Source organism: Sinocyclocheilus rhinocerous, unplaced genomic scaffold, assembly GCF_001515625.1.
Source record: "Sinocyclocheilus rhinocerous isolate Xijiao unplaced genomic scaffold, SAMN03320098_v1.1 scaffold347, whole genome shotgun sequence".
Classification (NCBI taxonomy): Eukaryota; Metazoa; Chordata; class Actinopteri; order Cypriniformes; family Cyprinidae; genus Sinocyclocheilus; species Sinocyclocheilus rhinocerous.
Genome location: NW_015632719.1, coordinates 12,470 through 35,329, shown reverse-complemented (window position 1 = coordinate 35,329; position 22,860 = coordinate 12,470). Strand labels below are relative to the sequence as shown.

The following is a 22,860-nucleotide window of genomic DNA, read 5'->3' as shown; positions in this document are numbered from 1 at the left end:
TGACTACACCATGTTATGTACGAGAAGCTGCAAAAGACACAGGCGCAAGTGGAATGCAAAAAAACATGGTGAAATTAATTTTTAAGTAAATATAATGGGCGATATATTGCGTCACCAAAAATGATTGAGGTCATGTACATATATTGCGCGATAAGTCGATATATTGATTATTGCGACAGGCTTAGTAAAATGAAATTAAAATGCCAACGACACGTTTCTAAGGACAGTCGGTTCCCTTCAGATACATTCAAATAAAGACATCCGCGCCGCGTTTTGACTTGAAAAGTGCAGCGCTCATATTTATTCAATGACGTCATTGCCTTTTGAAGTTTAATCCAGCCGTATCGCAACTCTTGTCTTTTCGTCCCCAACTGTAAGACCTCTTGAAATTATAATTAAGACATTTCTTATACCATTTAACATATTTAAAACTTTTTATGGCCTTAAGTTTGATACAACTCACTTTAGGAGTTTTTAAAGACCCGTGGGAGATCAGTATTTAAGATAGCCCGTCGGGCAGAGTGGTAATACATTTTGGCAGCCCGACTGGAAAACACAATAGCCCCGGGATGTCGGGTTAGCGATTTTGCGAGCCCTGATAATATTTTTTAAAACATTGCACAACTCTATAGTAAATTGTTTTGCTGTATAAAGCGCCTAAAGGGTAGGGCTGGGACAATAAATCGATGCATCGCGTTTCGTGGATCGATTCTGAGATTTTCGGACTGCATGGTGATTCTCTCTCGAATTGATTCTGAGCTTAGTTTTTAACAGTAGATGGCGCTCTAGGCTAGTTTTTAACCGCACACTCAAATGCTCACGAAGAAGAGCGCTTGTGCGTTCAGCTGAGTCATGTAAGTGGTTAAATGTACTTGCACATCGGCTTTTATGCTTTATGATGACATTAATGTAAACACAGCCCACTGTGAACATCCTTGTAATTCGCATTACGGCCAGATGGCCCGGGGCCAGCGTAAAACACCACTGCTGTGTCCTCACGAAAGTTTATCATTTGCACGTGTTTTTAAAGCTTTGCCAATTTAAACATTCAATTGATTTAAAAGCATTAGAAGAGGCAAAAAGCACACAAAGCGCAAGACGATGTGAAAGAGAACTCCATTCAGCACTCGCGTGAAACCCGAACTGAGTTTCTCTTCCGCGTCTTCTTGCACTTTATCGGACAAACACACCTGGCCAATTTGAACATTAAAGCGATTTTAACACATTCAAGCACAAGAAGAGGCGACTAACAACTCCATTCAGTGTGTTCTGTGTGCACAGCGCACACATATAAAGCCGTGTCTCAGGAAACACAATCAAGCCCTGTATGGAGTTTCTTTCCGCGTCTTCTTGCGCTTGACAAATGTGACCCTGGAGCACAAAAGCAGTCTTAAAGGCTGATTTATACTTCTGCGTCGGACCTACGCCGTAGCGTACGCATAGACGCACACCCATACGCCGTAGCCTGACGTGCACCTCTCCAAAAATCTAACAGCGCGTCAATTCTACGCAGACCGCAAGTGCTGTGATTGGTCTGCAAGAACTCCATATGTACTTGAGTTTTGTGTGTTTATGTGCACTTTAATATATTTTAATGTTACACCTTCTTATATAAAATAAAACAAAGCAAAGAACAAGTGTCTTATCATTTATTATACTACATAGCATTATACTCACGTGGTGTGACGCTCTGCGTATTATCCCGCTCTATGCGTGTGCGCTCTGCTCAGCTCCACTCATATACCGTTCATGCTCATCGGAACAGCAAAGTCCACTCAATTTTTGAGTGGACTTTGCTGTTCCGATTCGCATGAACGGTATACGAGTGGAGCTACTGAGCGGAGCGCACACGCATAGAGCGGGATAATACGCAGAGCGTCACACCACGTGAAAGTGAAACCTGAGCGGTGAACTCATTTTCGGCAGCCGAAATTTCGGTGCATCTCTAATTATTGGCGACATCAGAAATGGATATTATATAATAGATACTTTTTTTGAACATTTTAGCAATTTAAAAATATAAAAAAATGATTTTTTACACGGCACCCCTGCTCTCGACAGGTGCCGCGGCACCCCGGTTGGGAAACACTGTATTAGACCCATAAACTGTGTTTAAAGTGACCACGCCTAATTTACCAACTGCTGTCGGTGTCCTTAATGTTAATTAAGCTTAACGATTAATCTATATATTTAATTCATAAAGTGAAGAATATGCAATGCTATTTTACATTGAAGTATTCAGTTTCTGGACTTGAACACCTACAAATCTAAAAATCTAAAGCAGTGATGGGCAAACTTGGCCCTTCCAGGCCACTTTCCTGCAGAGATTTGATCCAACCCTGATATGACTTACCTGCCTGTAGCCTTCTAGTAGTCTTGAAGACAATGATTAGCTGGTTCAGGTGTGTTTGATTAGGGTTGGAGCTAACCTCTGAAAGAAAGTGGCCTGGAAGGGCCAAGTTTGCCCACCCCTGGTCTAAAGCATCTTTAATTTGTCTCATCAATGTTCTATTCATTTATTTGTGCGGTTGCTTGTAATTTGTTCATTAATTTTGTTCTTATTTACTGACTGTTCACTTGTTTTTCACTGGGCTTGTGTTTGTGTTTCAGACTCCAGGAGCTGGAATCAGAAGAGGAACGGAGTCAAGAAGCCCATAGACAGACGGCCGGAGAATGGAGTGAGTCTGCCTGCACTTGTGTGGCTTTCCTTTCCTTGTGTAACGTGATCCCGGTGTTTGACTCCCACATCTGAAAGCACGAGAGGAATGCAGTCTAGTCGATCAGGAAATGGATGAGCATGTGATGATTTCAGAGCCTGATGTTTGTGTGCACAGGTGAGCAGCCCGTGGATGGACATGACTCTAGCAGAGCTGCAGGAGATGGCTTCCAGACAGCAGCGTCAGATTGACACCCAGCAGCAGCTCCTGGCCTCCAAGGTACAGGAAAACACATCAGAACGGGGAAAAAATCACTGAGTAGATTAGAGAAGAACGGGAAGAGAGCACAACACTAGGTAGGGCTGGGAACCGAAAAAAATACAGTGGGAGATGTGACCAAAATCTTATTTCACAATATAATATACTGTAAGTAGTATTATTTCATGATAACTATGTGCATTACAATGTAGATACTTATCTTTGTTATTTAAATATAAGATCAAGGATGCAAATTACATAAAACAACAGGATAAATACAACGGTGATGTGTTCCTCATCATGTGCTGTGCGTGTTTGTGATGATGCAAGATGAGATGGAAATGCGGCAGGTTTTGTAACAGAGCTTTTATTGGAATCAGGCTGATATGAAGTGAGCACTGAATGTGCATCAGGTGGTCAGTGAATGTGAGCATCCCGCTGTCCTCTCACTGTCCCGCAGGAGCAGCGCTTGTGTTTCCTGAAGCAGCAGGAGCACAGGCATCTGCAGACGTCCTCGCAGCAGAAGAAACTGCAGCATCTGAGGGACGCGGTGGAGAAACAGGAGCCGCAGCTGAAGATGGTGCGAGCTCTGAAGGGACAGGTGGAGCAGAAGCGCCTCAGCAATGGGAAACTCGGTGAGCGTCGCAGCGCTGCTCGTTATGATCTCCAGCAGTCTTGCTGCTGATATAACATACGTGTTTTCTTGGAGATTAAAGTGAGGTCTGCGTAATGAGCTTTTCAAAAGTACACCGTGCCTTCCTCATGATGCACTCAGCGCTCTCTGTTTGACAGTTGGTTAAATATTTTGCATCATTTATAAAGATGTGCACAGAATGCTTCTAGATGTAAGCATACAGTAATTTCCTAAATGTTCTTAGGAACATATGCAAAGCATTTCTAAGTGCATCGTCATGAATCATGTGCGTGTTAACTAGCACAAAATTTAGCAAGCTCCTCTAAGAAAATTGGAGCAGCCATGAATGATTCATTTGACAATCAACAATAAACTCATTCATTGACTGTGTTTCTTAACTCTGCACACCATTCTCCGGTCAAGGTCCATCTCCTCATTAAACCTTTATTTCCAGAAACGTTTGCATGCTCCAAAAAGACTACGGATAGAGGAATATTCCTGCATTATATTCTTTCACCTTCACGGTTTATTCTGAATAAACTGCTCATTCTCCTCCTGCTCTTCTGTTGTCTCTTGCCATTCAAGTTATTTAAATAAACTCACGATGCCATACGATTACTGATTTCACAATATGATTTTCTCACGATTATAAAAAAAAGGAGTAAAGACAAATAATAAATGAAAAGGTGTAATTTTATTGTTTCTCAGACAAAATGCTGCACATTTCTTTGTGAAACTGAAATGTCAAATAATAAAACTAAATTGAAATTTTAAAGCAAATCCCAAATCAGATAAATACAATAAAATAAATCTCTTCATATGAGCAAACGAAGGCTTTGTCTGTGCTCTTTCCATTTAAAATGAGAGGCAACCACTGCATTTTAATCACAATCCAAACAAAGACTCTGCATACATGCAGCATGAGCAGTTTCTGATTTAAAATTGATTGTATAATTTCGAAATCTGAAGCATAAACGGAATGCTTTGTGAAACTGTACTGCACGAGACGGAAACAGCAGAAGCTCTGAATGAGACGCAGATTCTCTCTCTGACAGCAGGAGGCGCTCATGGAGCAGCAGCGATACAACGTTTAACTTGGTTACCGCTGTAAACAAAGCAGCACTGTGCTGAAACACAGCTTTAATATGAATTATACAGAGACGAGATGAAAAGAAAACGCCATCTAAACTTTTCTGAAGACAGTGAGTTCCCCTCAGAGATACATTCATATAAACCCCCTCCAGCAGCTGTATCGTGATTCGTTTAACATCTCAACAGACACGAATCCTCTTGAATTGAGTGCATCGTTACATCCCTAATTCATTCCCTTGTTTATAAATCAATAAAACGAGAGAATGATCGAGTGCAATGTGGCCACGATAACTGTTTTTTTTTGCCTGCATGTCATGTGTGGTGCTCCTAAATATGACCACATTCATGTGACTCATTTGAATATTCTTGTGTACATATAAGTGGTCATCTCATATTCAGTGTTTTCAGCGCAGGCCCAAGGATTTTGAGCTCGTGCAGTGGAAGTTATTCTGTCTGTGTGTTTGTTTCAGTTGAGCAGGTGGAACAGATGAACAATATACTCCTTCAGAAGCAGAAAGAGTTGGTAGTCGCCGTGTCTAAAGTGGAAGAACTGAACAAACAGCTGGACACCCTGAAAAACGGCCAGCTGGATGCGCTTCACAGTAACCACAGCTCAGTGGCCGAGCTGGACAGACTCTACAGGGAACTACAGGTAAGAGCAGGGGAGAGTTAGGAGAACATCACAGCCTCGGGCCTCTGCTCGAAACATCTCACGTGTGTGTGTGTGTGTGTGTGTGTGTGTGTGTGTGTGTGTTCACCAGATGAGGAAAAACTTTAACCTGGAGCAGAGCGCTAAACTGCAGCGGCAGAGAGACAGCCTGAACAAGAGGAACCAGGAGGTGGACACCATGGACAGACGAGTCGGTGAGCTGCGAGATCGCTTGTGGAAGAAGAAAGCAGCCCTTCAGCAGAAAGAGAACCTCCCCGTGAGCGTGAGCCATTTTCTCTGTTCACACCAGCCCATACTTTAATGCGAATTTGATGAAAAGTCTTCCTTTACATTCATGCATTCGCTTTTATCCAAAGCACATTACAGAAGAGGAACAAAGCAGTTTGTCAAAGAGCCAGCAATAGTCATAATACACAATGCCAGGTTTATTAGACAACTAGATTAGGAAGCAAGCTACAAGAATGGGAAAGATGCAGAGGAAATGTTCTTTTGGTTCAGTGCTTGCAGAAGAGGAGCGTCTTCAGCTGTGATGGTCTCAGCAGTTCAGGTGGAGTTTGGCAGCTCAATGCAGCAGAGAGGAACAGAGAGGGTGAAGGTTTTGGACCGTGACTTTTTGCCTCATGATGAAGCTGTCACTCATTCAGTGACACTCACTGTAAAGTTGTTATATATAAAGCTGTCAGTAAAAGGCTTATATAGGCTTTTTCCTTCTCAAAACGTAAACAGTGAGTTTTGAGAGGCTATGTGATATTGTGAAAAATGTAAGAAAATGAAGAACAAATTTTGAAGTTAACTTGATTTTATGAACTCAGTTCAGTAAGTGCCTTCTACTAGAACATATTGTACATATGAGTCAGAGGAATCAAATGATTTTAGCTAGAGCAAAGGTTTTTGGTATATTTTTTTGTACCTCTTTTGGCCTGTAGATGGCACTATGCTGAAGAACAGAGGCCTTCAGAGCATGTTTATACGTTTTATACAAAGTTTCATTTAAATACACAAAAGCTACAGCTTCAATTATTGTGTGAAAAATCGAAAAAGTACTACTTTTGGAAAGTCAAAAATTATCCCAATAACAAATTTCCAAATTTCATTCCAATACAGCTGTTTGTAAAACAGTATTTTGAAAATTCCCAAATTCAGTCGGGGCAATATGGATGACTCTGGATGTTATACCACAGGACTCTGAAAAGAAACCGGGATCATGGACCGATTTGACAGATTTTATAAGTAGGGATTAGGGGTGGGTGATATGACCAAAGTTTTTTCATGATATGAATATTTTTTTCACTTTAACAATATTTGTCACAATATAGTTTTTTTTTTTTGCTTTAAATAAGGTCTTTATGATATCAACATTTTTGATACTATAGAAGTGTCTTCATTCTTGTCACCAGTGTCAATATCACAAAAAAAAAACTAATACTAGCCTAAAAAAAAAAAAAAAAAAAGACAAGTAAACAGTCAGCGATTTAAATAAGAATAAGAAACTAATTACAAGCAATAGGACAAAAAGCAGTAAAGCAGTAGAACAAATAAATAAGAAATGCTGCATTGTATAAAGTAATCAAAAGTATAAAAACACTGCATATTCTTCACTGTGCAAATTAAATATATATTTCTTATTAAAGTTACAAAAGTGATTTAGTCAAGAACAGCGAGAGATTTTCTCTTTTGTTTGATTGACTTGAATGACCGACAGACTGCTGTCACTTTAAGATGCGAGTTCTCTTTTGCTGCTGATTGGGTTTCAACGGCTTAAAATCACTTGATTTTAAACCGCAGTGCTTAAAAAAAAAAAGTGTGAAAACAATGAGTTTGCGTGACCACGTAGCACAGCAACGTCATGTGTGTAACTGCGATATTTCCACCGGTTAATCGAGTCTACCGGTATATCGCCCACGCCTAGTACGGATGTAGGTGCTTAACAGGCTTAAAGGGGTCATATGATGCTTTTTTAAAGATCATTATTTTGTGTATTTGGTGCATTATGCAAATATTCCCACATAGTGAGGTAGATATGTGGGGGCGTGTTAGAACGAGCCGTTTCAGGGGGGCGTGGCTGACTCTTAACTTTGATAAAGAATATCTCTTTGGTTTTGAGACTTTAGTCTTTGCAACTTCAGGGATCTTATCTATGCACATCAGCTTGTAACACTCCAAAGAGAAAGGAAAACTTGAAATCGCATCATAGGACCCCTTTAACATTGTTTATTTTGAAAACAATTATTTACTGTTGCTTTAGATTTTTAGAAAAAGCTAAATATTTGGATTAATGTGTATAGTAAAATCAGTATCAGGCACACAGAGTCCATAGTGATTTCATATTGTCCTCGTTTAGCTATGATCGGTGTGTGGTTTCACTGCTGATATGTTCTTATTCCAGTTGCCTTCAGATGGCCAGACAGCACAGCAGACAGGACCGGCCCGTGTGGCTGCTGTCGGTCCTTATATCCAGTCCTCTACGATGCCCAGGGGCCCCTTTAAACACACTTACCCAGAAGGCACAGCGACTGTACCACATCAGGACAAGACCACTCACCCGGACTCAGGTTTGCAGATCACTGGTTTACCCGACCCAAAGAACTATGCTGTCTGTTCAGTGTGTTCAGTTAGTGTGTTCTAATTATTAAAAATGAATTATTGCCTCTGCTTTATATTTATTTCTAAAACTTCATGTTTACTGCAGGTTAGCAGTAGAGATGGCAAACATGCACACAAAACCATGTTGATCTGATTTCCCTGTATCTTTGTGTTGGGTTCTGATTGAGATGCTGTAATTATTTTATATTGTGCATTCAGGCACAGATGAACAGTTAGCAGCTTTATCAAAAGAGACTAAAATAGCAAATATAATTTGGTACAATATTACAAGAAAACAGTAACTTAGACTTGATGGCTAGCATTTGAAAGTTACTATGCACTGTACACATCTTATTCTCCTAATTTTTGTTCTTTTTTTTATACAGACTTTTTTTATACATCTGGCAGATGTTCCCATAGCATTTTGTTTTCTACATAGAGAACCAGTGTTACATATGTAACGGAGATGATCATTTTAGAATATAGAAAATGATCCTATGCATTGAACTTTAAATTTCAATTTAAGTTTTTATTCTTTTAAGGACCTGGTGGTGCACAGGCGTGTTGTTGGGAGAGACATTTCAGTCTAACTCTGTTCATGTAGCTCAGCTAGCAGAGCACCGAGCTAACAAAGCCAAGGTCATGGCTTTGACTCCCATGGGAACACATTGATAAAATGTGTACTTTGTTTGCCCAGTGCATAAGTGTATGTGTAAATGATTCGTTTTTGACAAAATATGCAGTTACTGCACTTTGCCTTTGTAAGAATAGACAAATCTACAGAAAAGACAGCATTTTTAGTCTGTGGTCCAGTATGCAGGCTTGTCTAATCCATTAATTCAGAGAGAGTGTTCTGTTTAACAGACAGTTCACTCAAAAATGAAAATTCTGTCATTTACTCTTCATGTCGTTCCAAACCCATAAGACTTTGGATCTTTGAAACACAAATAAACATATTTTTATATGATTTCCATCCCTCCATTGAAAGTCACATACAGTGAAGATCAAAATTAGAGAGCAACCTACAATTTCCTAAATTTCAAGGTCACTGCTTAGTCCTATTTGAAGTTATCCTAACAGGAGTAGAAGGGCAGTTTTTTAAGCATATTTCATAAAGTAATTGTATTCTGAAGCACAGTATTAAAAACTTAAATTAGATATTTGAAAAAGAACTCCGATCAAAATTAGAGAACACTTACAGATACCTCCCAGTTATTGAGGTTAATCTGGCACCTGGTGCCAATTTCCTTAATTATCTGACAAACCCTATTTAACTGGCAGCATTCCTTCAGTTTTCACTGAGATTGCAAGATGGCGGTGACTGAAACCATGTAACAGGAGGTGGTCCAGGTGAAAGCCAAAGGGATGACCCTCTCAGACATTGCAAGAGAAGTTGGTCGTTCCAAATCTGTGATCTCTTAAATATTGCAGCTTTACAATGACACTAATTCATTCAAGTCCCCAAAAAACGTCTGGTAGTCCACGAAAGAAAAATGCACAAGAAGACAGGATAATATGGAGACTCTCAATGGGGAATCGGTTCAGCACTGCAGCTGGAATTGCTCGCCAGTTCAGTGCTGAACAGGGTATGGATCTGTCTCGGCACAATTAAGAGAAGTTGGGCTGAAAGCGCACTCTTGCAGTGACCAAGCCTCTCATCAGCAGAGAGAATCAAAAGGCTAGACTCATCTTTGCTGAGGAGCATGTTGTGTGGAGAGAGGAGAACTGGTCCAAAGTTCACTTTAGTGATGAGAGCAAGTTTAATTTATTTGGGTCTGATGGGAAACATTTTGTTTGGCGTCAAACTGGGGAAGGACTGAAGCCCGAGTGCGTAAAGAAGTCAGTGAAAGGTGCAGGAGGAAGTGTCATGGTTTGGGAGATGTTTTCTGCAGCAGGAGTTGAGTCTCTTATACAGATACATGGCAGGTGAATGCAAATGTTTATCAGAACCTCCTTCAGCAACATGCGGTTCCTTCCCTGCAAGCATCTCCCAATCAGCCAAAGACAAGGCTCCCCGTCACACTGCAAAACAGGTAAAGCAGTTCCTTGAAGCTGAAAATATTGAAATAATGAAATGGCCGGCCCAGAGTCCTGATCTAAACCCAACTGAAAATCTTTGGAAAATTCTTGATGACAAAGTTATGGCTAAGAATCCCACTACAGTCACCGAACTATGGAAGAGACTGGAAGAAGAGTGGACCAAGATCACAGCAGCGCAGTGCGAGAAACTACTGATGTCCTACGGCCCCAGATGTGCTGAAGTTATTCAAAGCAGGGGCCTCTACAATTCCTACTCATTTCTGAAGGCTGTAACCCTCCAAAATTTTAGTTGCAATCTTCTTTCGTGCTACAGTGGTTATTGTTCTCTAATTTTGATCTCTGTGTTTTCCACAAAATAGGCTTTTGTTGAAATGCCTTGGTTATTTTGTCAAACATGTTAGTAGAACAGTGGTATACCTACAGCTAATATTCCTTCAAATTTTAAGCGATGAAGATTAACAATATTTCATAAAAAAATCAAGTATTTATAGATTGTTCTCTAATTTTGATCTCCACTGTATATCACATAAACATTGATCGGCACACATACATAGAGCGCATAAACAAGCTAAAATGTGTGAGAAACAATGAGGTTTGTTCTCGAGCGTCAGGCAAGTGCGATTGAGCTTCTGTTTTTCCTCTTTATAAACTTTTTGAAGCCTCAAATTTTTGCTTACATGGACTTTCAAGGAAGGGACAGAAATCTCTCTAAGTTCTCATTAAATTATCTTTATGTTTCGAAGATGAATGAAAGTGTTACAGGTTTGGACATGATGGTAAGTAAATGATGACAGAATGATCATTTTCTATTTTTGGCAACTGTAAAGGCCCTTTCACACCAAAATTGAAATTAATAAGCCTCAGGCTCAAGGAAGTGCCTCTGCCCCTCACTCACAATATTTTCTTGTAAATTTAAAAGTAATGTGTTACTTTACTAGTTCCTTGAAAAAAGTAATCTGATTCCGTGACTCGCGTTACTTGTAATGTGTTAACCCCAACACTGGTGGTTGTTGCTACATATACAGAGTTCTGGCATGAAACTCTAGATGGCGCAGGTCTAACTGGTCTAACTCAATAGGTCTAACTCAATCTGACCTAATGACATCATTATCACATGGCACAGCTGACTGGTTCTCTCCTGTATTGGTAGCCAATGAGCTTGCTGCTCAACATTCAAATATATGACTAGTGCTTGCTGTAGCAGTTTGCAGCTTGCTTCAGAAACCCTCCACCTTCCCCAGCTCCACCTGTATAGATCTGCTACGAGGTGATTCATGTATGCTATATGGGGGTTATTTCATGTATGTTATATTTGCAGCAGCAGTATTTCTTACATGCTCACAGCAGCATGTTGTGGATGTATTGGCAGTAGCAAGTCTCGGTACTTGCTCTGCCGCAGCAGTGTAGCAGATCTATTCCGCCAAGACCAAATACATTAACATTGTCATGTACATTAACATGCCAATCCCTCCGAGAGTTGTCATGACAGAAATGTGATTGTGTGTTCATGATGACGCAGTTTAAGGGACCTCACTCCTATACAGTCTGAATTTGACCATTATCATCAGAATGAGACTGAAATGTAATTCTGTCTGTCATGTCTGCATTCAGGCAAGGTGTCCTCAAAGAAGCTTAACTGGAGTTCAGCCGCTACGAAGACAGGCGGTAATCTTGGGTCGTCCAGTCTGCCACGTATGGTGACCCAGGCATCTAAAAACCAAGGTGACCCTCTACACCTCGCATCCCCATTGAATGTGTAACACCCAGTTAGTCTCTGATTAAATGTATTGTGAATTCTTCTGCTCCCTATACCAGATAACACAGAGGTGCTGAAGCGGGACCCCAGGGTGCGCCCGGTCTCCATGTTTGAGTCCATTGATCCACCGGCAACTTCTTTACGGAAGAACCAGAGCAGCGAGGACCTTGCGTCTCCTTACACTCAGAGCGCTGTCAAGAACACAGTCAAGGTTCCTCCTCCAGTTCCGACTAAACCGAAACAGGCCAACCTTCCCTCTGGTGGCCAGATGGGATACGGCAAGGGTGCCCTCAGCGCCGGTACCTTCCCTGGGAAGAGTAAACCTTCCACTCAGCAGCTGCCCACTGGATCCCAGTCTGGTAGTACTTTACCTCTTCCCTCCAAACAGGAGGCTCCCCCAGCTGCCACTGTACACCCCTTCAGCCTCGAGCCTCCTGGGGCCAAAGACTCTGGTGGGCAGGTCCTGCACAAGCCCCAGATGCTGACCACCAGCTCCATCTACTCCATGTACACGCAGCCGCAGGGAGCGCTGAGCCGAGCCCAGAACCAGAACCGTGGCAGCAACTTCATCAGCGGTGAGTGAATCATTGGACACTACAACACACATGACTGGATTCATCCCAACGGCCCGTTCACATCAGAATAATAGATGCAGGAACACTATCAGAACAACAGAAGAGTAGGAAAGTTGCTCACACTTTATGTGAGGTGGCCTTAACTATTATGTACTAACATTAAACTATGATTTACTGCGTAACTACATGTTGTTCTGGAAAATTCCAACCATCACTAATGAGTTTGAGGAATGGTTAGGTTTAGCAGTAAGGGTTGGGTTACGGTTAGGGGTTAAGAGTGTCGCTACAAATGTTAACTAAATGCAAGTACTTTAAACACATTTACTGCACCAACTTGTATGTTTGAAGTCATTTGCATGGTGGAATGTATTTCAGGTGGGATCATTGAAGGTCAGCAGCAAAAAACACTTGGTAAATGAAGTGAGCGCAAATCCATAAACTGTATTTGTATTATTTAATACACTGTATCTTAGAGTTTACAAGCCAGTACCTCCTCTGGTCAAATCAGAACAAGTACCACCTAGTCACAATATTGATCCTTCTGTTTGATATAAATATTACTGTAGTTAAAGGGGACATCGGATTAAATTTTCACTTTTTTTTAAATTTTTTTTTTATTTTTTTAGCTTTTTTTGTATTTAGTTAGGATTCTGGCTTGTCTGCCAGCTCAGAAAAGCTGAAAACACGCAGCCAGTTTGTTAATGGGCTGTCTGAGTTTGAAAATGTCATCCAGCGAGCTGTTTTTCTATGTATATAGCTAGCTATTTGAATAAGACCACCTTTAAGCCATATACGGATATATTCACGGGTCTTGTGTCGACGCCCCACGGAAGAGAGCTACTTGCGTCTGACCTTGACGGACTGAACAGAAGAAAATGATCAGAAAACATTCCCACATAAAAGTAGGCGGAGCCCCAGAGCACACCTGCCTATTGTGTAATAACCACAGAGCACTGGTAGTTTGAAGGTGTTCACCAGCGAACTTTTCTGGAATGTTTGCTTTGGCAAGCTGTTTCTATCACCCGAAACAAACTCGAAACAAACTTAATTTTGGCCTGATTTTGTTCAAAATGACATCACATCAGTTTGTTCTTTGATTTTGCTTGAAAGTATATCAGGGTCTTAAACTAGCTTTCTAATAAACTTGGCGCTGTGCACTATGAATAATGTTGGTTCTGTGACAAATGGCGTTGGATGAAAGCGTGAAAACAGTATAAAAACATAAGATTATTTGTGATTATTTTAATCATGATTTTGATATTAGAGTTGTTTTTGTCTTCATGCACATGCAGTTTATGGGAAACCAGTGACCCCCGCAGGCCAGCAGTCTCAAAACCAGCACCCTGAGAACCCGTACCTGGACTCGTCCAGTGGCCCAGAAACAGAGAAGGACCACAGCGCTGGAGGATCTGAGAGCGAGCGCATCCCCAGACCTCTCAGTCCCACCAAACTGCTGCCCTTCATCTCCAACCCCTACCGCTGCCAGAGCGACGCTGACTTAGAGGCTCTCAGGAAGAAACTCTACAACGCGCCAAGACCCCTGAAGAAACGCAGCTCCATCACGGAGCCCGAGGGCCCGTGCGGCCCCAACATCCAGAAGCTCTTGTACCAGAAGACGACTCTGGCCGCTATGGAGACCGCAGTGAGTCCTCCTGGAGAAGAGAAGAAGGAGACGCCCGCAGATCCTCACAGAGATGATGAAGCTTCACTTGAGGGAGCAGAGCAGCCTGTTCCTGAGCCAGCGGTGTCCTCAGCCGCCCCAGACACTGACCGAGAGGACATCCCTCCTCCACCACCTCCACACCCGGCCCCACAGCCCCACGCTTCGTTTTTACCTCCACCGCCCCAGCCGGACAGCCCTCCACCTCCACCTCCTGACAGCTTCACGGAGGACTTTCCTCCATATCCTCCTCCTCCTTATCCCAGTGGCGCTGAGCAAGAGAATCCAGAAGACACGTTCAACATGAAGCCACCAGAGGTCACCGGCCAGGTTCCCTTCCCACCGGTAAGTGCCCTAAATAAGTCTTGACTCTACTGTATCCTGTACAGTATATACTTCAGTATTCATACTCTATACATTATAGACCTCAGCCAGCGGGATCTAGTTATCATCTCAAAATTAAATGCACTGTTTTTTCAGTCCAATTTTGATTAAAAGCATCTTTTGCCTGATCGAGTAGGTTCTGCCACTAGTCGAGATGGGTTTGTGTTGACGAGTCTTAAGTCACATGACTTTGGTTGCACTTGTTTTAAATAGAGACCACAGTAGGAACATTTCATGTCAAAATGCACGTCTTTTAGCTTTGTGTGATCACCTGCATGTTAAAGTGAGAAAGTGAACCAATGATGAGAGCCGAAATAAAACTAGTAGCCTCAACACACAGCTCCTCTGGGCATAATAAAATGAGGAATGGAATTTATGCTGCTTTAATAACTAATATTGGAGTACAACAAGAGGGAGAATGGGGAATGTACTCATTTAATTGACCAGCAGCCCTTTAGATTACATATAAAATGAAGAAGTTGTTAATTAAGGACTATTAGCAACAATAATGACAAAGGAAAAAAATAAACACTCATTAATCTGACCTAAATAATTTGAATATATTTCAGTTCCAGTTAATCCAAATGTTAACTCGAACTGTCAAGCGATTAAAATGTTCAATCTAATTAATTATACAAATTACACCACTAATTACACAACTTAACATTAATTGCTAATTATTCACACAGAAACTTTGGCTGAGAAATCACCCCCCCCCAACTAATTTTTAAAGCCATTGAGTACAACAAGAGGGAGAATGGGGAATGTACTCATTTAATTGACCAGCAGCCCTTTAGATTACATATAAAATGAAGAAGTTGTTAATTAAGGACTATTAGCAACAATAATGACAAAGGAAAAAAATAAACACTCATTAATCTGACCTAAATAATTTGAATATATTTCAGTTCCAGTTAATCCAAATGTTAACTCGAACTGTCAAGCGATTAAAATGTTCAATCTAATTAATTATACAAATTACACCACTAATTACACAACTTAACATTAATTGCTAATTATTCACACAGAAACTTGGCTGAGAAATCCCCCCCCCCCCAACTAATTTTTAAAGCCATTATTGTGTTCAAAAAGTAGCTTTAGAAAGAAATATTTTGATTTAACGTAGAATGTATTACACATTAACATTTAGGCTACAAAGGCCGAACATAAACTATTTTTTTAGTTAAGTTTTTTTTTTTTTTAACCAAATTTCTTCTATGTTCAGCAAAAGAAAGCAAGTAATACAGGTTTAAAACAACACTAGGGTGAGTACATAATGACAGAAATTTAATTTTGGGTGAACAATACCTTTGAGGTTTTATTAATATGGAAATATGAATTAAATAAGAAAATAAAAGTGCCAGTAGGTGGCAGTGAGTGTGTTAATGAATAAATCATTGAGTCATTCATTCATTCATTCATTTGATTTGTTAAAATGGCTGGTTGATTTACGAGTGAAGTAAATGGTTCTCTTTATGAACGAGTCATTGAATCATTGGTTCACTTGATTTGTTCAAAATACGGATTCATTCAGAAACTGTGTGTTGCTCAGAGACGCACAACAGTTCTGGCTGTGGCTTTAATAGGTAATATTTGCATTGAGCAAAAACATTTTTTTTTCTTTCTAAAATACGACACGATATTAAGTTCTTATTGAAAAGCTGTTTCTCTGTAATGTTCATTGGTGAGGTGAATCTTCATAGATTTCACACACACTGAAATGACTTGGAGAAATCTAAATTCTGAATAGCTATCAGCTGGAGATAGCAAATCTTCATTTTGTTGATAACAGAACAGTGCAAAAAGTGGATAGAAACTCTGAGACATCTGTGTAAAATGTGAGCTATAACATGCAATGGCTCACTGCCTGTTGATGCAAAGATGCTGTTCCGGTGCTCAGCCGTAGTATAAATGTGGTGTCGTTTTGTATCAAGTCAGTTCAGTTGGTTTCAGAGGCAAAACCTAGAGATTCTGTAGCGTTTGTAATGATGAATTTCTTCTGTGTTTGGAGATCTTGTCCTGTGTGATGATTGTGAAGTGATTGAGCTCCAGCCCTTCCTGTATAACTTGTAATAAATGCAAGTCGCCTTGGATAAAAGCATCTGTCAAATGCATGTGTTTTCTGTGCAGGGTAAAAGGACGAATCTGCGTAAGGCCGGATCCGAGCGCATCGACCACAGCATGAGAGTGCACTTCAATCCTCTGGCTCTGTTACTGGACTCATCGCTGGAGGGAGAGTTTGATCTGGTGCAGAGGGTCATTTACGAGGAAAGTCACATTTCACTGTTCTGTGTGTGAGAGTGCGACTGATTATTAGTGTTTTAGGTATCATGACTTCAGGAATATGGCAGTGGTATGATGAATGGGTGTTTTACAGGTTGAGGATCCCAGTCAGCCTAATGATGAGGGAATCACGGCGCTGCATAACGCAGTGTGTGCCGGCCACACGGAGATCGTTAAATTCCTGGTGCAGTTTGGAGTCAATGTTAACGCCGCTGACAGTGACGGATGGTGAGGAGCGTTTCATCAGATTGCATGTCGTACAGTCACACAAACAGTGTTCGTTCACATGCCTCCTCATCACTGAACAGTAAGACAGGAATTCAGGCTTTAGTGCAGCTTAAAATGTGAAAATCTGAAAATATTGACTGGTGTTGTGTTGTCGCGAGAGCGCGACTCTCATGATACAACACATACGCGCTGTACTGTTTTCTGCTTGCAACAACAGTACGGGTTGTATCATCAACACAACACGCATGAGTCGAGGTGCTCTCGTGGACCGGAGAAGAAGAAGAAGCTCTCGTGAACACGTGTAGGAGATTGAAGCGGAAGTGAAGACATTTATGAATATAGTCATTCTTTTTTGGCACACAAAAAGCATTCCCGTCGCTTCAGGAAATTACAGTTGAATCACTGGAGAAACATGGACTACTTCCACGATGTTTTTTTCTTTAAAACTTGTACGTTTTGAAACTATATTTATTTGGTTGATAATTCTTAACACAATTGTTTTGATTTTTTAAAATTTGTATTTATTTTAAAAAGTACTTATTTAATAAAAATGCACAAATCAATTTGGTACTCGGAGGCAGTAAACTCATTAATTAATAATAATTAGGGATGCACCGATACTGAGCTCCTGTACTCGTACTCGTTAAAATGCCCGATACCAAACGCCGATACCACACAGCATGTGATAAGCGCCATATTCAGACAAAGAAAAACTGACAACAGAACAACAGACAGCAGAATGGAGTTAAGGATGTCTACTACGAAGTATATGTATGCAATGAATATAATGTTAAACATTCAGTGTTAACGCCTGTATAGCTGATGTGCGCGAGCTGATAAACAAAGCACGCTGAGTGGATTGAGCGCGCGGCGGCGCAGATGCGCGAGCTTGTCGAGTGAATATACCTTTCTCACAGACATCACTGGAAAGTTTGTAGTTCGGTCGGATATGTCAAAAACAAGTAAGTAAAACAATGCACAAGTTACTTAACGGTAGAGAGAGAGAGACAGAGAGAGAGAGAGCGAGAGAGAGCACGCGCGCACTTCTGTTGTGTGATCTTTCATGTTCACTCACTTAGCACACGCATCATTTGGATTAAAACAAAATCGTAAAAATAAAACCATTCATAGGGGCATTCACTATAAACATCATTTATTTTCAACCTTAGGCATACACGACTTTCTAGCGAAAGTGAATCTAGCAGCCTGTGTGAAATGCGCTAGACTGTACTATTCTGCATCAGTACAAATACGTGCACGCGTTGCGCGTGTTTTGCTTGCTTCATGAGTGTTGCTGCATTATATGAGTGGCTTTTGAATATAAACCGCAGCACGTTTCAGATGAAAAAACGCGACTTCTATTTCTGAAAATATCACAGTTAGGAGATTTATAACGAGTGGTTCCCTGCATTATTACAGCAAAGCGCGTGATTACAGTACTAAGCCGCTGCTCTAATGCTATTAAATTAAAGATGATGTACCATAGAGCAAAAAAATGAACAGTGAAAGTAACAAAAACTTGTAAAATACATTTTAATGGGCATAATTAAGTGTGAAAATAACCGAAGGATATACAGTGAAACCAAAAATGATTCAGAGACCAGATATAATTTTTGATATTTTTTTACTAGTGGGTGCAGGACACTATAGTTCATTTATGTAAGTGAGGATAGCAAAATAAAGTAAACTGTGACAAATCATACCCAAAAATTCTTCATACAGTGGACTACCAGTAAAATTGATACAAATTTGGGTCCAAAAATTATTCAGACCGAGTCTGGGAAAAAAACTGAAGTTGAGGTTTTCATGAACCTGGGTGACAGCATGCCCAGGAGACTACAGGCTGTCATTAAGGCTAAAGGTTGCCCGACAAAGTATTCATAGTTGTGTAAATACTGTCATACTAACAGCTGTCTGAATTATTTTGGTTGATTGTAATCTATTACATACCTTTCTATCAGAATTATCTAGCATTATCAAGATGAATTTGTTCTGACACAGTTTAACTCTGAGTTCTTGTCATGTTTTATTACCATTTTCTAAACTATAACGAATAAACTGTGATAATGTGAGAAATGTTGAAGGTGTCTGAATAAATTTTGGTTTGACTGTATCTATTTGATAAATGAAGTTAACCAACTAACATTATACATACCCTTTTGGTTTCTGTACCCAATATTTAAAAAATGTACAAATGCAATAAAAATACCGGTATCGGCATCGGTATCGGCAAGTACCAAAAACGGAAAATATGCGTTGTAGTCCAAACGAGTCGTTCGTTGTAGTTTTTGAAAAGTGATTTCTGTTAAATAAAATATCTCCTTTTGGAGTGGACTTTGAGCTTTGTAACTTTGCAGATCTTTTTTATTAGGGATGCACCGATACCGATACTGGTATCGGTATCGGGCCCGATACTGGCCTCCTGTACTCGTACTCGTACTCGTTAAAATGCCCCGATACCAAACGCCGATACCACACAGCATGTGATAAGCGCCATATTTAAACAAAGAAACACTGACAATAGACAGCAGAAAGGAGTTATGGATGTCTACTACGAAGTATATGTATGCAATGAATATAATGTTAAACATTCAGTATTAACGCCTGTATAGCTGATGTGTGCGAGCTGATAAACAAAGCACGCTGAGTGGATTGAGCGCGCGGCGGCGCAGATGCGCGAGCTTGTCGAGTGAATATACCTTTCTCACAGACATCATTGGAAAGTTTATAGTTCGGTCGGATATGTCAAAGACAAGTAAGTAAAACAATGCACAAGTTACTTAACGGTAGGGAGAGAGCGAGAGAGAGCACGCGCGCACTTCTGTTGTGTGATCTTTGATGTTCACTCACTTAGCACGCGCATCATTTGGATTAAAACTAAATTGTAAAAATAAGACCATTTATAGGGGCATTCACTATGAATGTCATTTATTTTTAACCTTAGGCATACATGACTTTCTGGCGAAAGTGAATCTAGCAGCCTGTGTGAAATGCGCTAGACTGTACTATTCTGCATCAGTACAAACACGTGCAGGCGTTGCGCGTGTTTTGCTTGCTTGAGTGTTTCTGCATTATATGAGTGGCTTTGGAATATAAATCGCAGCACGTTTCAGATGAAAAAACGCGACTTCTATTTCTGAAAATATCACAGTTAGGAGATTTATAACGAGTGGTTCCCTGCATTATTACAGCAAAGCGCGTGATTACAGTACTAAGCCGCTGCTCTAATGCTATTAAATTAAAGATGATGTACCATAGAGCAAAAAAATGAACAGTGAAAGTAACAAAAACTTGTAAAATACATTTTAATGGGCATAATTAAGTGTGAAAATAACCGAAGGATATACAGTGAAACCAAAAATGATTCAGAGACCAGATATAATTTTTGATATTTTTTTACTAGTGGGTGCAGGACATTATAGTTCATTTATGTAAGTGAGGATAGCAAAATAAACTAAACTGTGATATATTATACCCAAAAATTCTTCATACAGTGGACTACCAGTAAAATGTATACAAATTTGTGTCCAAAAATTATTCAGACCGAGTCTGGGAAAAAAAGTTCAGGTTTGCATGAACCTGGTTGACAGCATGCCCAGGAGACTATATGCTGTCATTAAGGCTAAGGGTTGCCCGACTAAGTATTGATAGTTGTGTAAATACTGTCATAGCTGTCTAATTTTTGGTTGATTGTAATCTATTACATACCTTTCTATCAGAATTTTCTAGCATTATCAAGATGAATTTGTTCTGACACCGTTTAACTCTGAGTTCTTGTCATATTTTATTACCATTTTCTAAACTATAGCGAGTAAACTGTGATAATGTGAGAAATGTTGAAGGTGTCTGAATATATTTTGGTTTGACTGTATCTATTTGATAAATGAAGTTAACCAACTAACATTATACATACTCTTTTGGTTTCTGTACCCAATATTTAAAAAATTTACAAATGCAATAAAAATATCGGTATCGGTACTCGGTATCGGCAAGTACCAAAAATAAAAGTATCGGTATCGGGCGAGTACTGGAAAAAGTGGTATCGGTGCATCCCTAATAATAATAAAAAAAGAATCGGATTGTGAGATGCCAAAAAATTCCCACCCTGCTATCTAAACTAAATAAAACATCAGCATTGACTGAAACACTCCATGTTCCCTTTGAGACTTCAATATAAACACCTGCTTTTGTCATTGACTAATGTATTTGCATTATTAAGCTGTAATATAATATACAGGCAAAATTATAGAACAGTTTAAAGTCAAATCAATATTTCATGTCACCTTTATTGTATGAGTAGCTGTGTAATATGCATGATGATCTACAGACAGCTGGTTAGGGCTCATCATCACAAAATAAAGCCCTACAAGATTGTATCAGTGGTTTATCCCTGACATATCAAACAAACAACAGGTTTTCAATAAAACATAAAGTAAAAATAGATAATGATGTCCCTGTCCTCAGCCACATGCTGTTGTTTTGGAGGCAGTGTGTGACGTGTAACCGTGTGTGTGTGTGTGTGTTTAGGACGCCCCTGCACTGCGCTGCGTCCTGTAATAACGTGCAGGTGTGTAAGTTCCTGGTGGAGTCTGGGGCGGCTGTGTTTGCCATGACCTACAGCGACATGCAGACAGCAGCAGACAAGTGTGAGGAGATGGAGGAGGGATACGCTCAGTGCTCTCAGTTCCTCTACGGTGAGTTACTGCTGCTCCGCTCTCTTAGACTGTGACCGTCTACTCTCACATTCAGTGAAAAAGCAGTACGTAAATCCAAGTTCAAACTAAAAACACATCTTTCTCCGTTCCAGTGTTTAATGACAGATCACCACTTTATCATGTGCAGATCAAACCTGAAATGATGATGAGTAACTGGAAAACGAGTTGGAATTGGGCTAACAAATCCTAAACGAGGCCTTTGCCTCCTCATTTCAGAAAGCCACAGCTGTGACCACACTTCAGTTTAATTCAGAACGGTCTACAGACTATATTATTTGACCGTAGAATTTTTCTTACTTATATTTACTGAACAGCTTTCCACTGTTTCATTAAGCAGTAATCCATGTCCATGCATTGCTGTGGTTTTCACGCGGTTAAGTGTGTTTCTCCAGCTCATGCATGACAGCAACACTCAAACCTGTGGGGAAAAAGCTCTGTAACGCTCTGATCTTGAGGCTTATTTGCTTATGATTCCAGTGGCCCATAACACGACGCTAGCACAAACTTGAGGATGTAGAATTGGTTTAACACAACCAATCAAATCCAGCCTGCTTTCACTATAATCTTTCTGTCAGCTCGGGGTCTGATCCTGAGTTTTCGGGGCATGAGCACATGGAAGTGTGATGTTTATATGAAACCGCATCAGACATGGAAAGAGAATGTGAAAGAGCATGAGTCACTTCTGCTCTGAAGAAAATATGAAGAATATAAACGCATTTAGACAACGAGAATTGTCTGGGATCCTGGGAGATGCACATTTGGACCCCTGGTGTTGGGTTTGTAATAAAAAAAAATTAAGTAGTTGTTTTGCATGCACACTCAACCACTCTCTCTCAAACACACACTTGCAGTCAAACTAAACTTATAGACCAATTATAGGTTTGTAAACATTCAGGATGCGCGCACATCATGGTTGCAGAAAACCCGGGAGAGATAGCCTTTATGGCTAGAGAATTTCGACCATCTACTTGTTTGTCCCATTTGTATTGTTGTTGTTGTTTTTTTGGTGTTGCTGTTGATATGTTACAGTAATGGCCACTTTGTCTTTTTTTTTTTTTTTCACACAAAACAATTGAATAGAAATTAGCTGTTTAGAATGTACTTTATATTTGTATATCAAGAATTTTTCCACTGAGAAAAAAAATTTAATAGTGACCTGTGTTTTGCATCACAGGTATTTTGCATATGCTGTCCTTTCAGTGCTTTATTGAAAGGGAAGTGAAAGGAAATTCATAGTGTTGGAGATCTTCTGAATCGTGGGTAACATTTTTCTCATGCACAATGCTTAACAAATGAAATGAACTAGTTGTACAGTGCTAGTAAAG

At 40.1% G+C, this 22,860-nt stretch overlaps 1 protein-coding gene across 3 annotated transcripts in view; it reads left to right on the top strand.

Annotated features, from left to right (window-relative positions):
• LOC107742808 (apoptosis-stimulating of p53 protein 2-like) overlaps positions 1–22,329 on the top strand; it is a 26,196-nt gene extending 3,867 nt beyond the window's left edge. For 2 of the 3 annotated variants that reach the window (XM_016555849.1, XM_016555850.1), the window contains 12 exons: positions 2,611–2,678; positions 2,835–2,936; positions 3,376–3,550; positions 5,112–5,293; positions 5,403–5,573; positions 7,698–7,863; positions 11,546–11,656; positions 11,750–12,265; positions 13,558–14,270; positions 16,440–16,577; positions 16,687–16,820; positions 21,348–22,329. In XM_016555849.1, the coding sequence (XP_016411335.1) occupies positions 2,611–2,678; positions 2,835–2,936; positions 3,376–3,550; positions 5,112–5,293; positions 5,403–5,573; positions 7,698–7,863; positions 11,546–11,656; positions 11,750–12,265; positions 13,558–14,270; positions 16,440–16,577; positions 16,687–16,820; positions 21,348–21,549 (2,678 nt within the window). In that variant the 3' untranslated portion in view covers positions 21,550–22,329. The remainder of the gene's footprint in view (positions 1–2,610; positions 2,679–2,834; positions 2,937–3,375; positions 3,551–5,111; positions 5,294–5,402; positions 5,574–7,697; positions 7,864–11,545; positions 11,657–11,749; positions 12,266–13,557; positions 14,271–16,439; positions 16,578–16,686; positions 16,821–21,347) is intronic. The other variant, XM_016555851.1, reaches the window with a different exon arrangement.
• Positions 22,330–22,860: the final 531 nt, after the last annotated feature.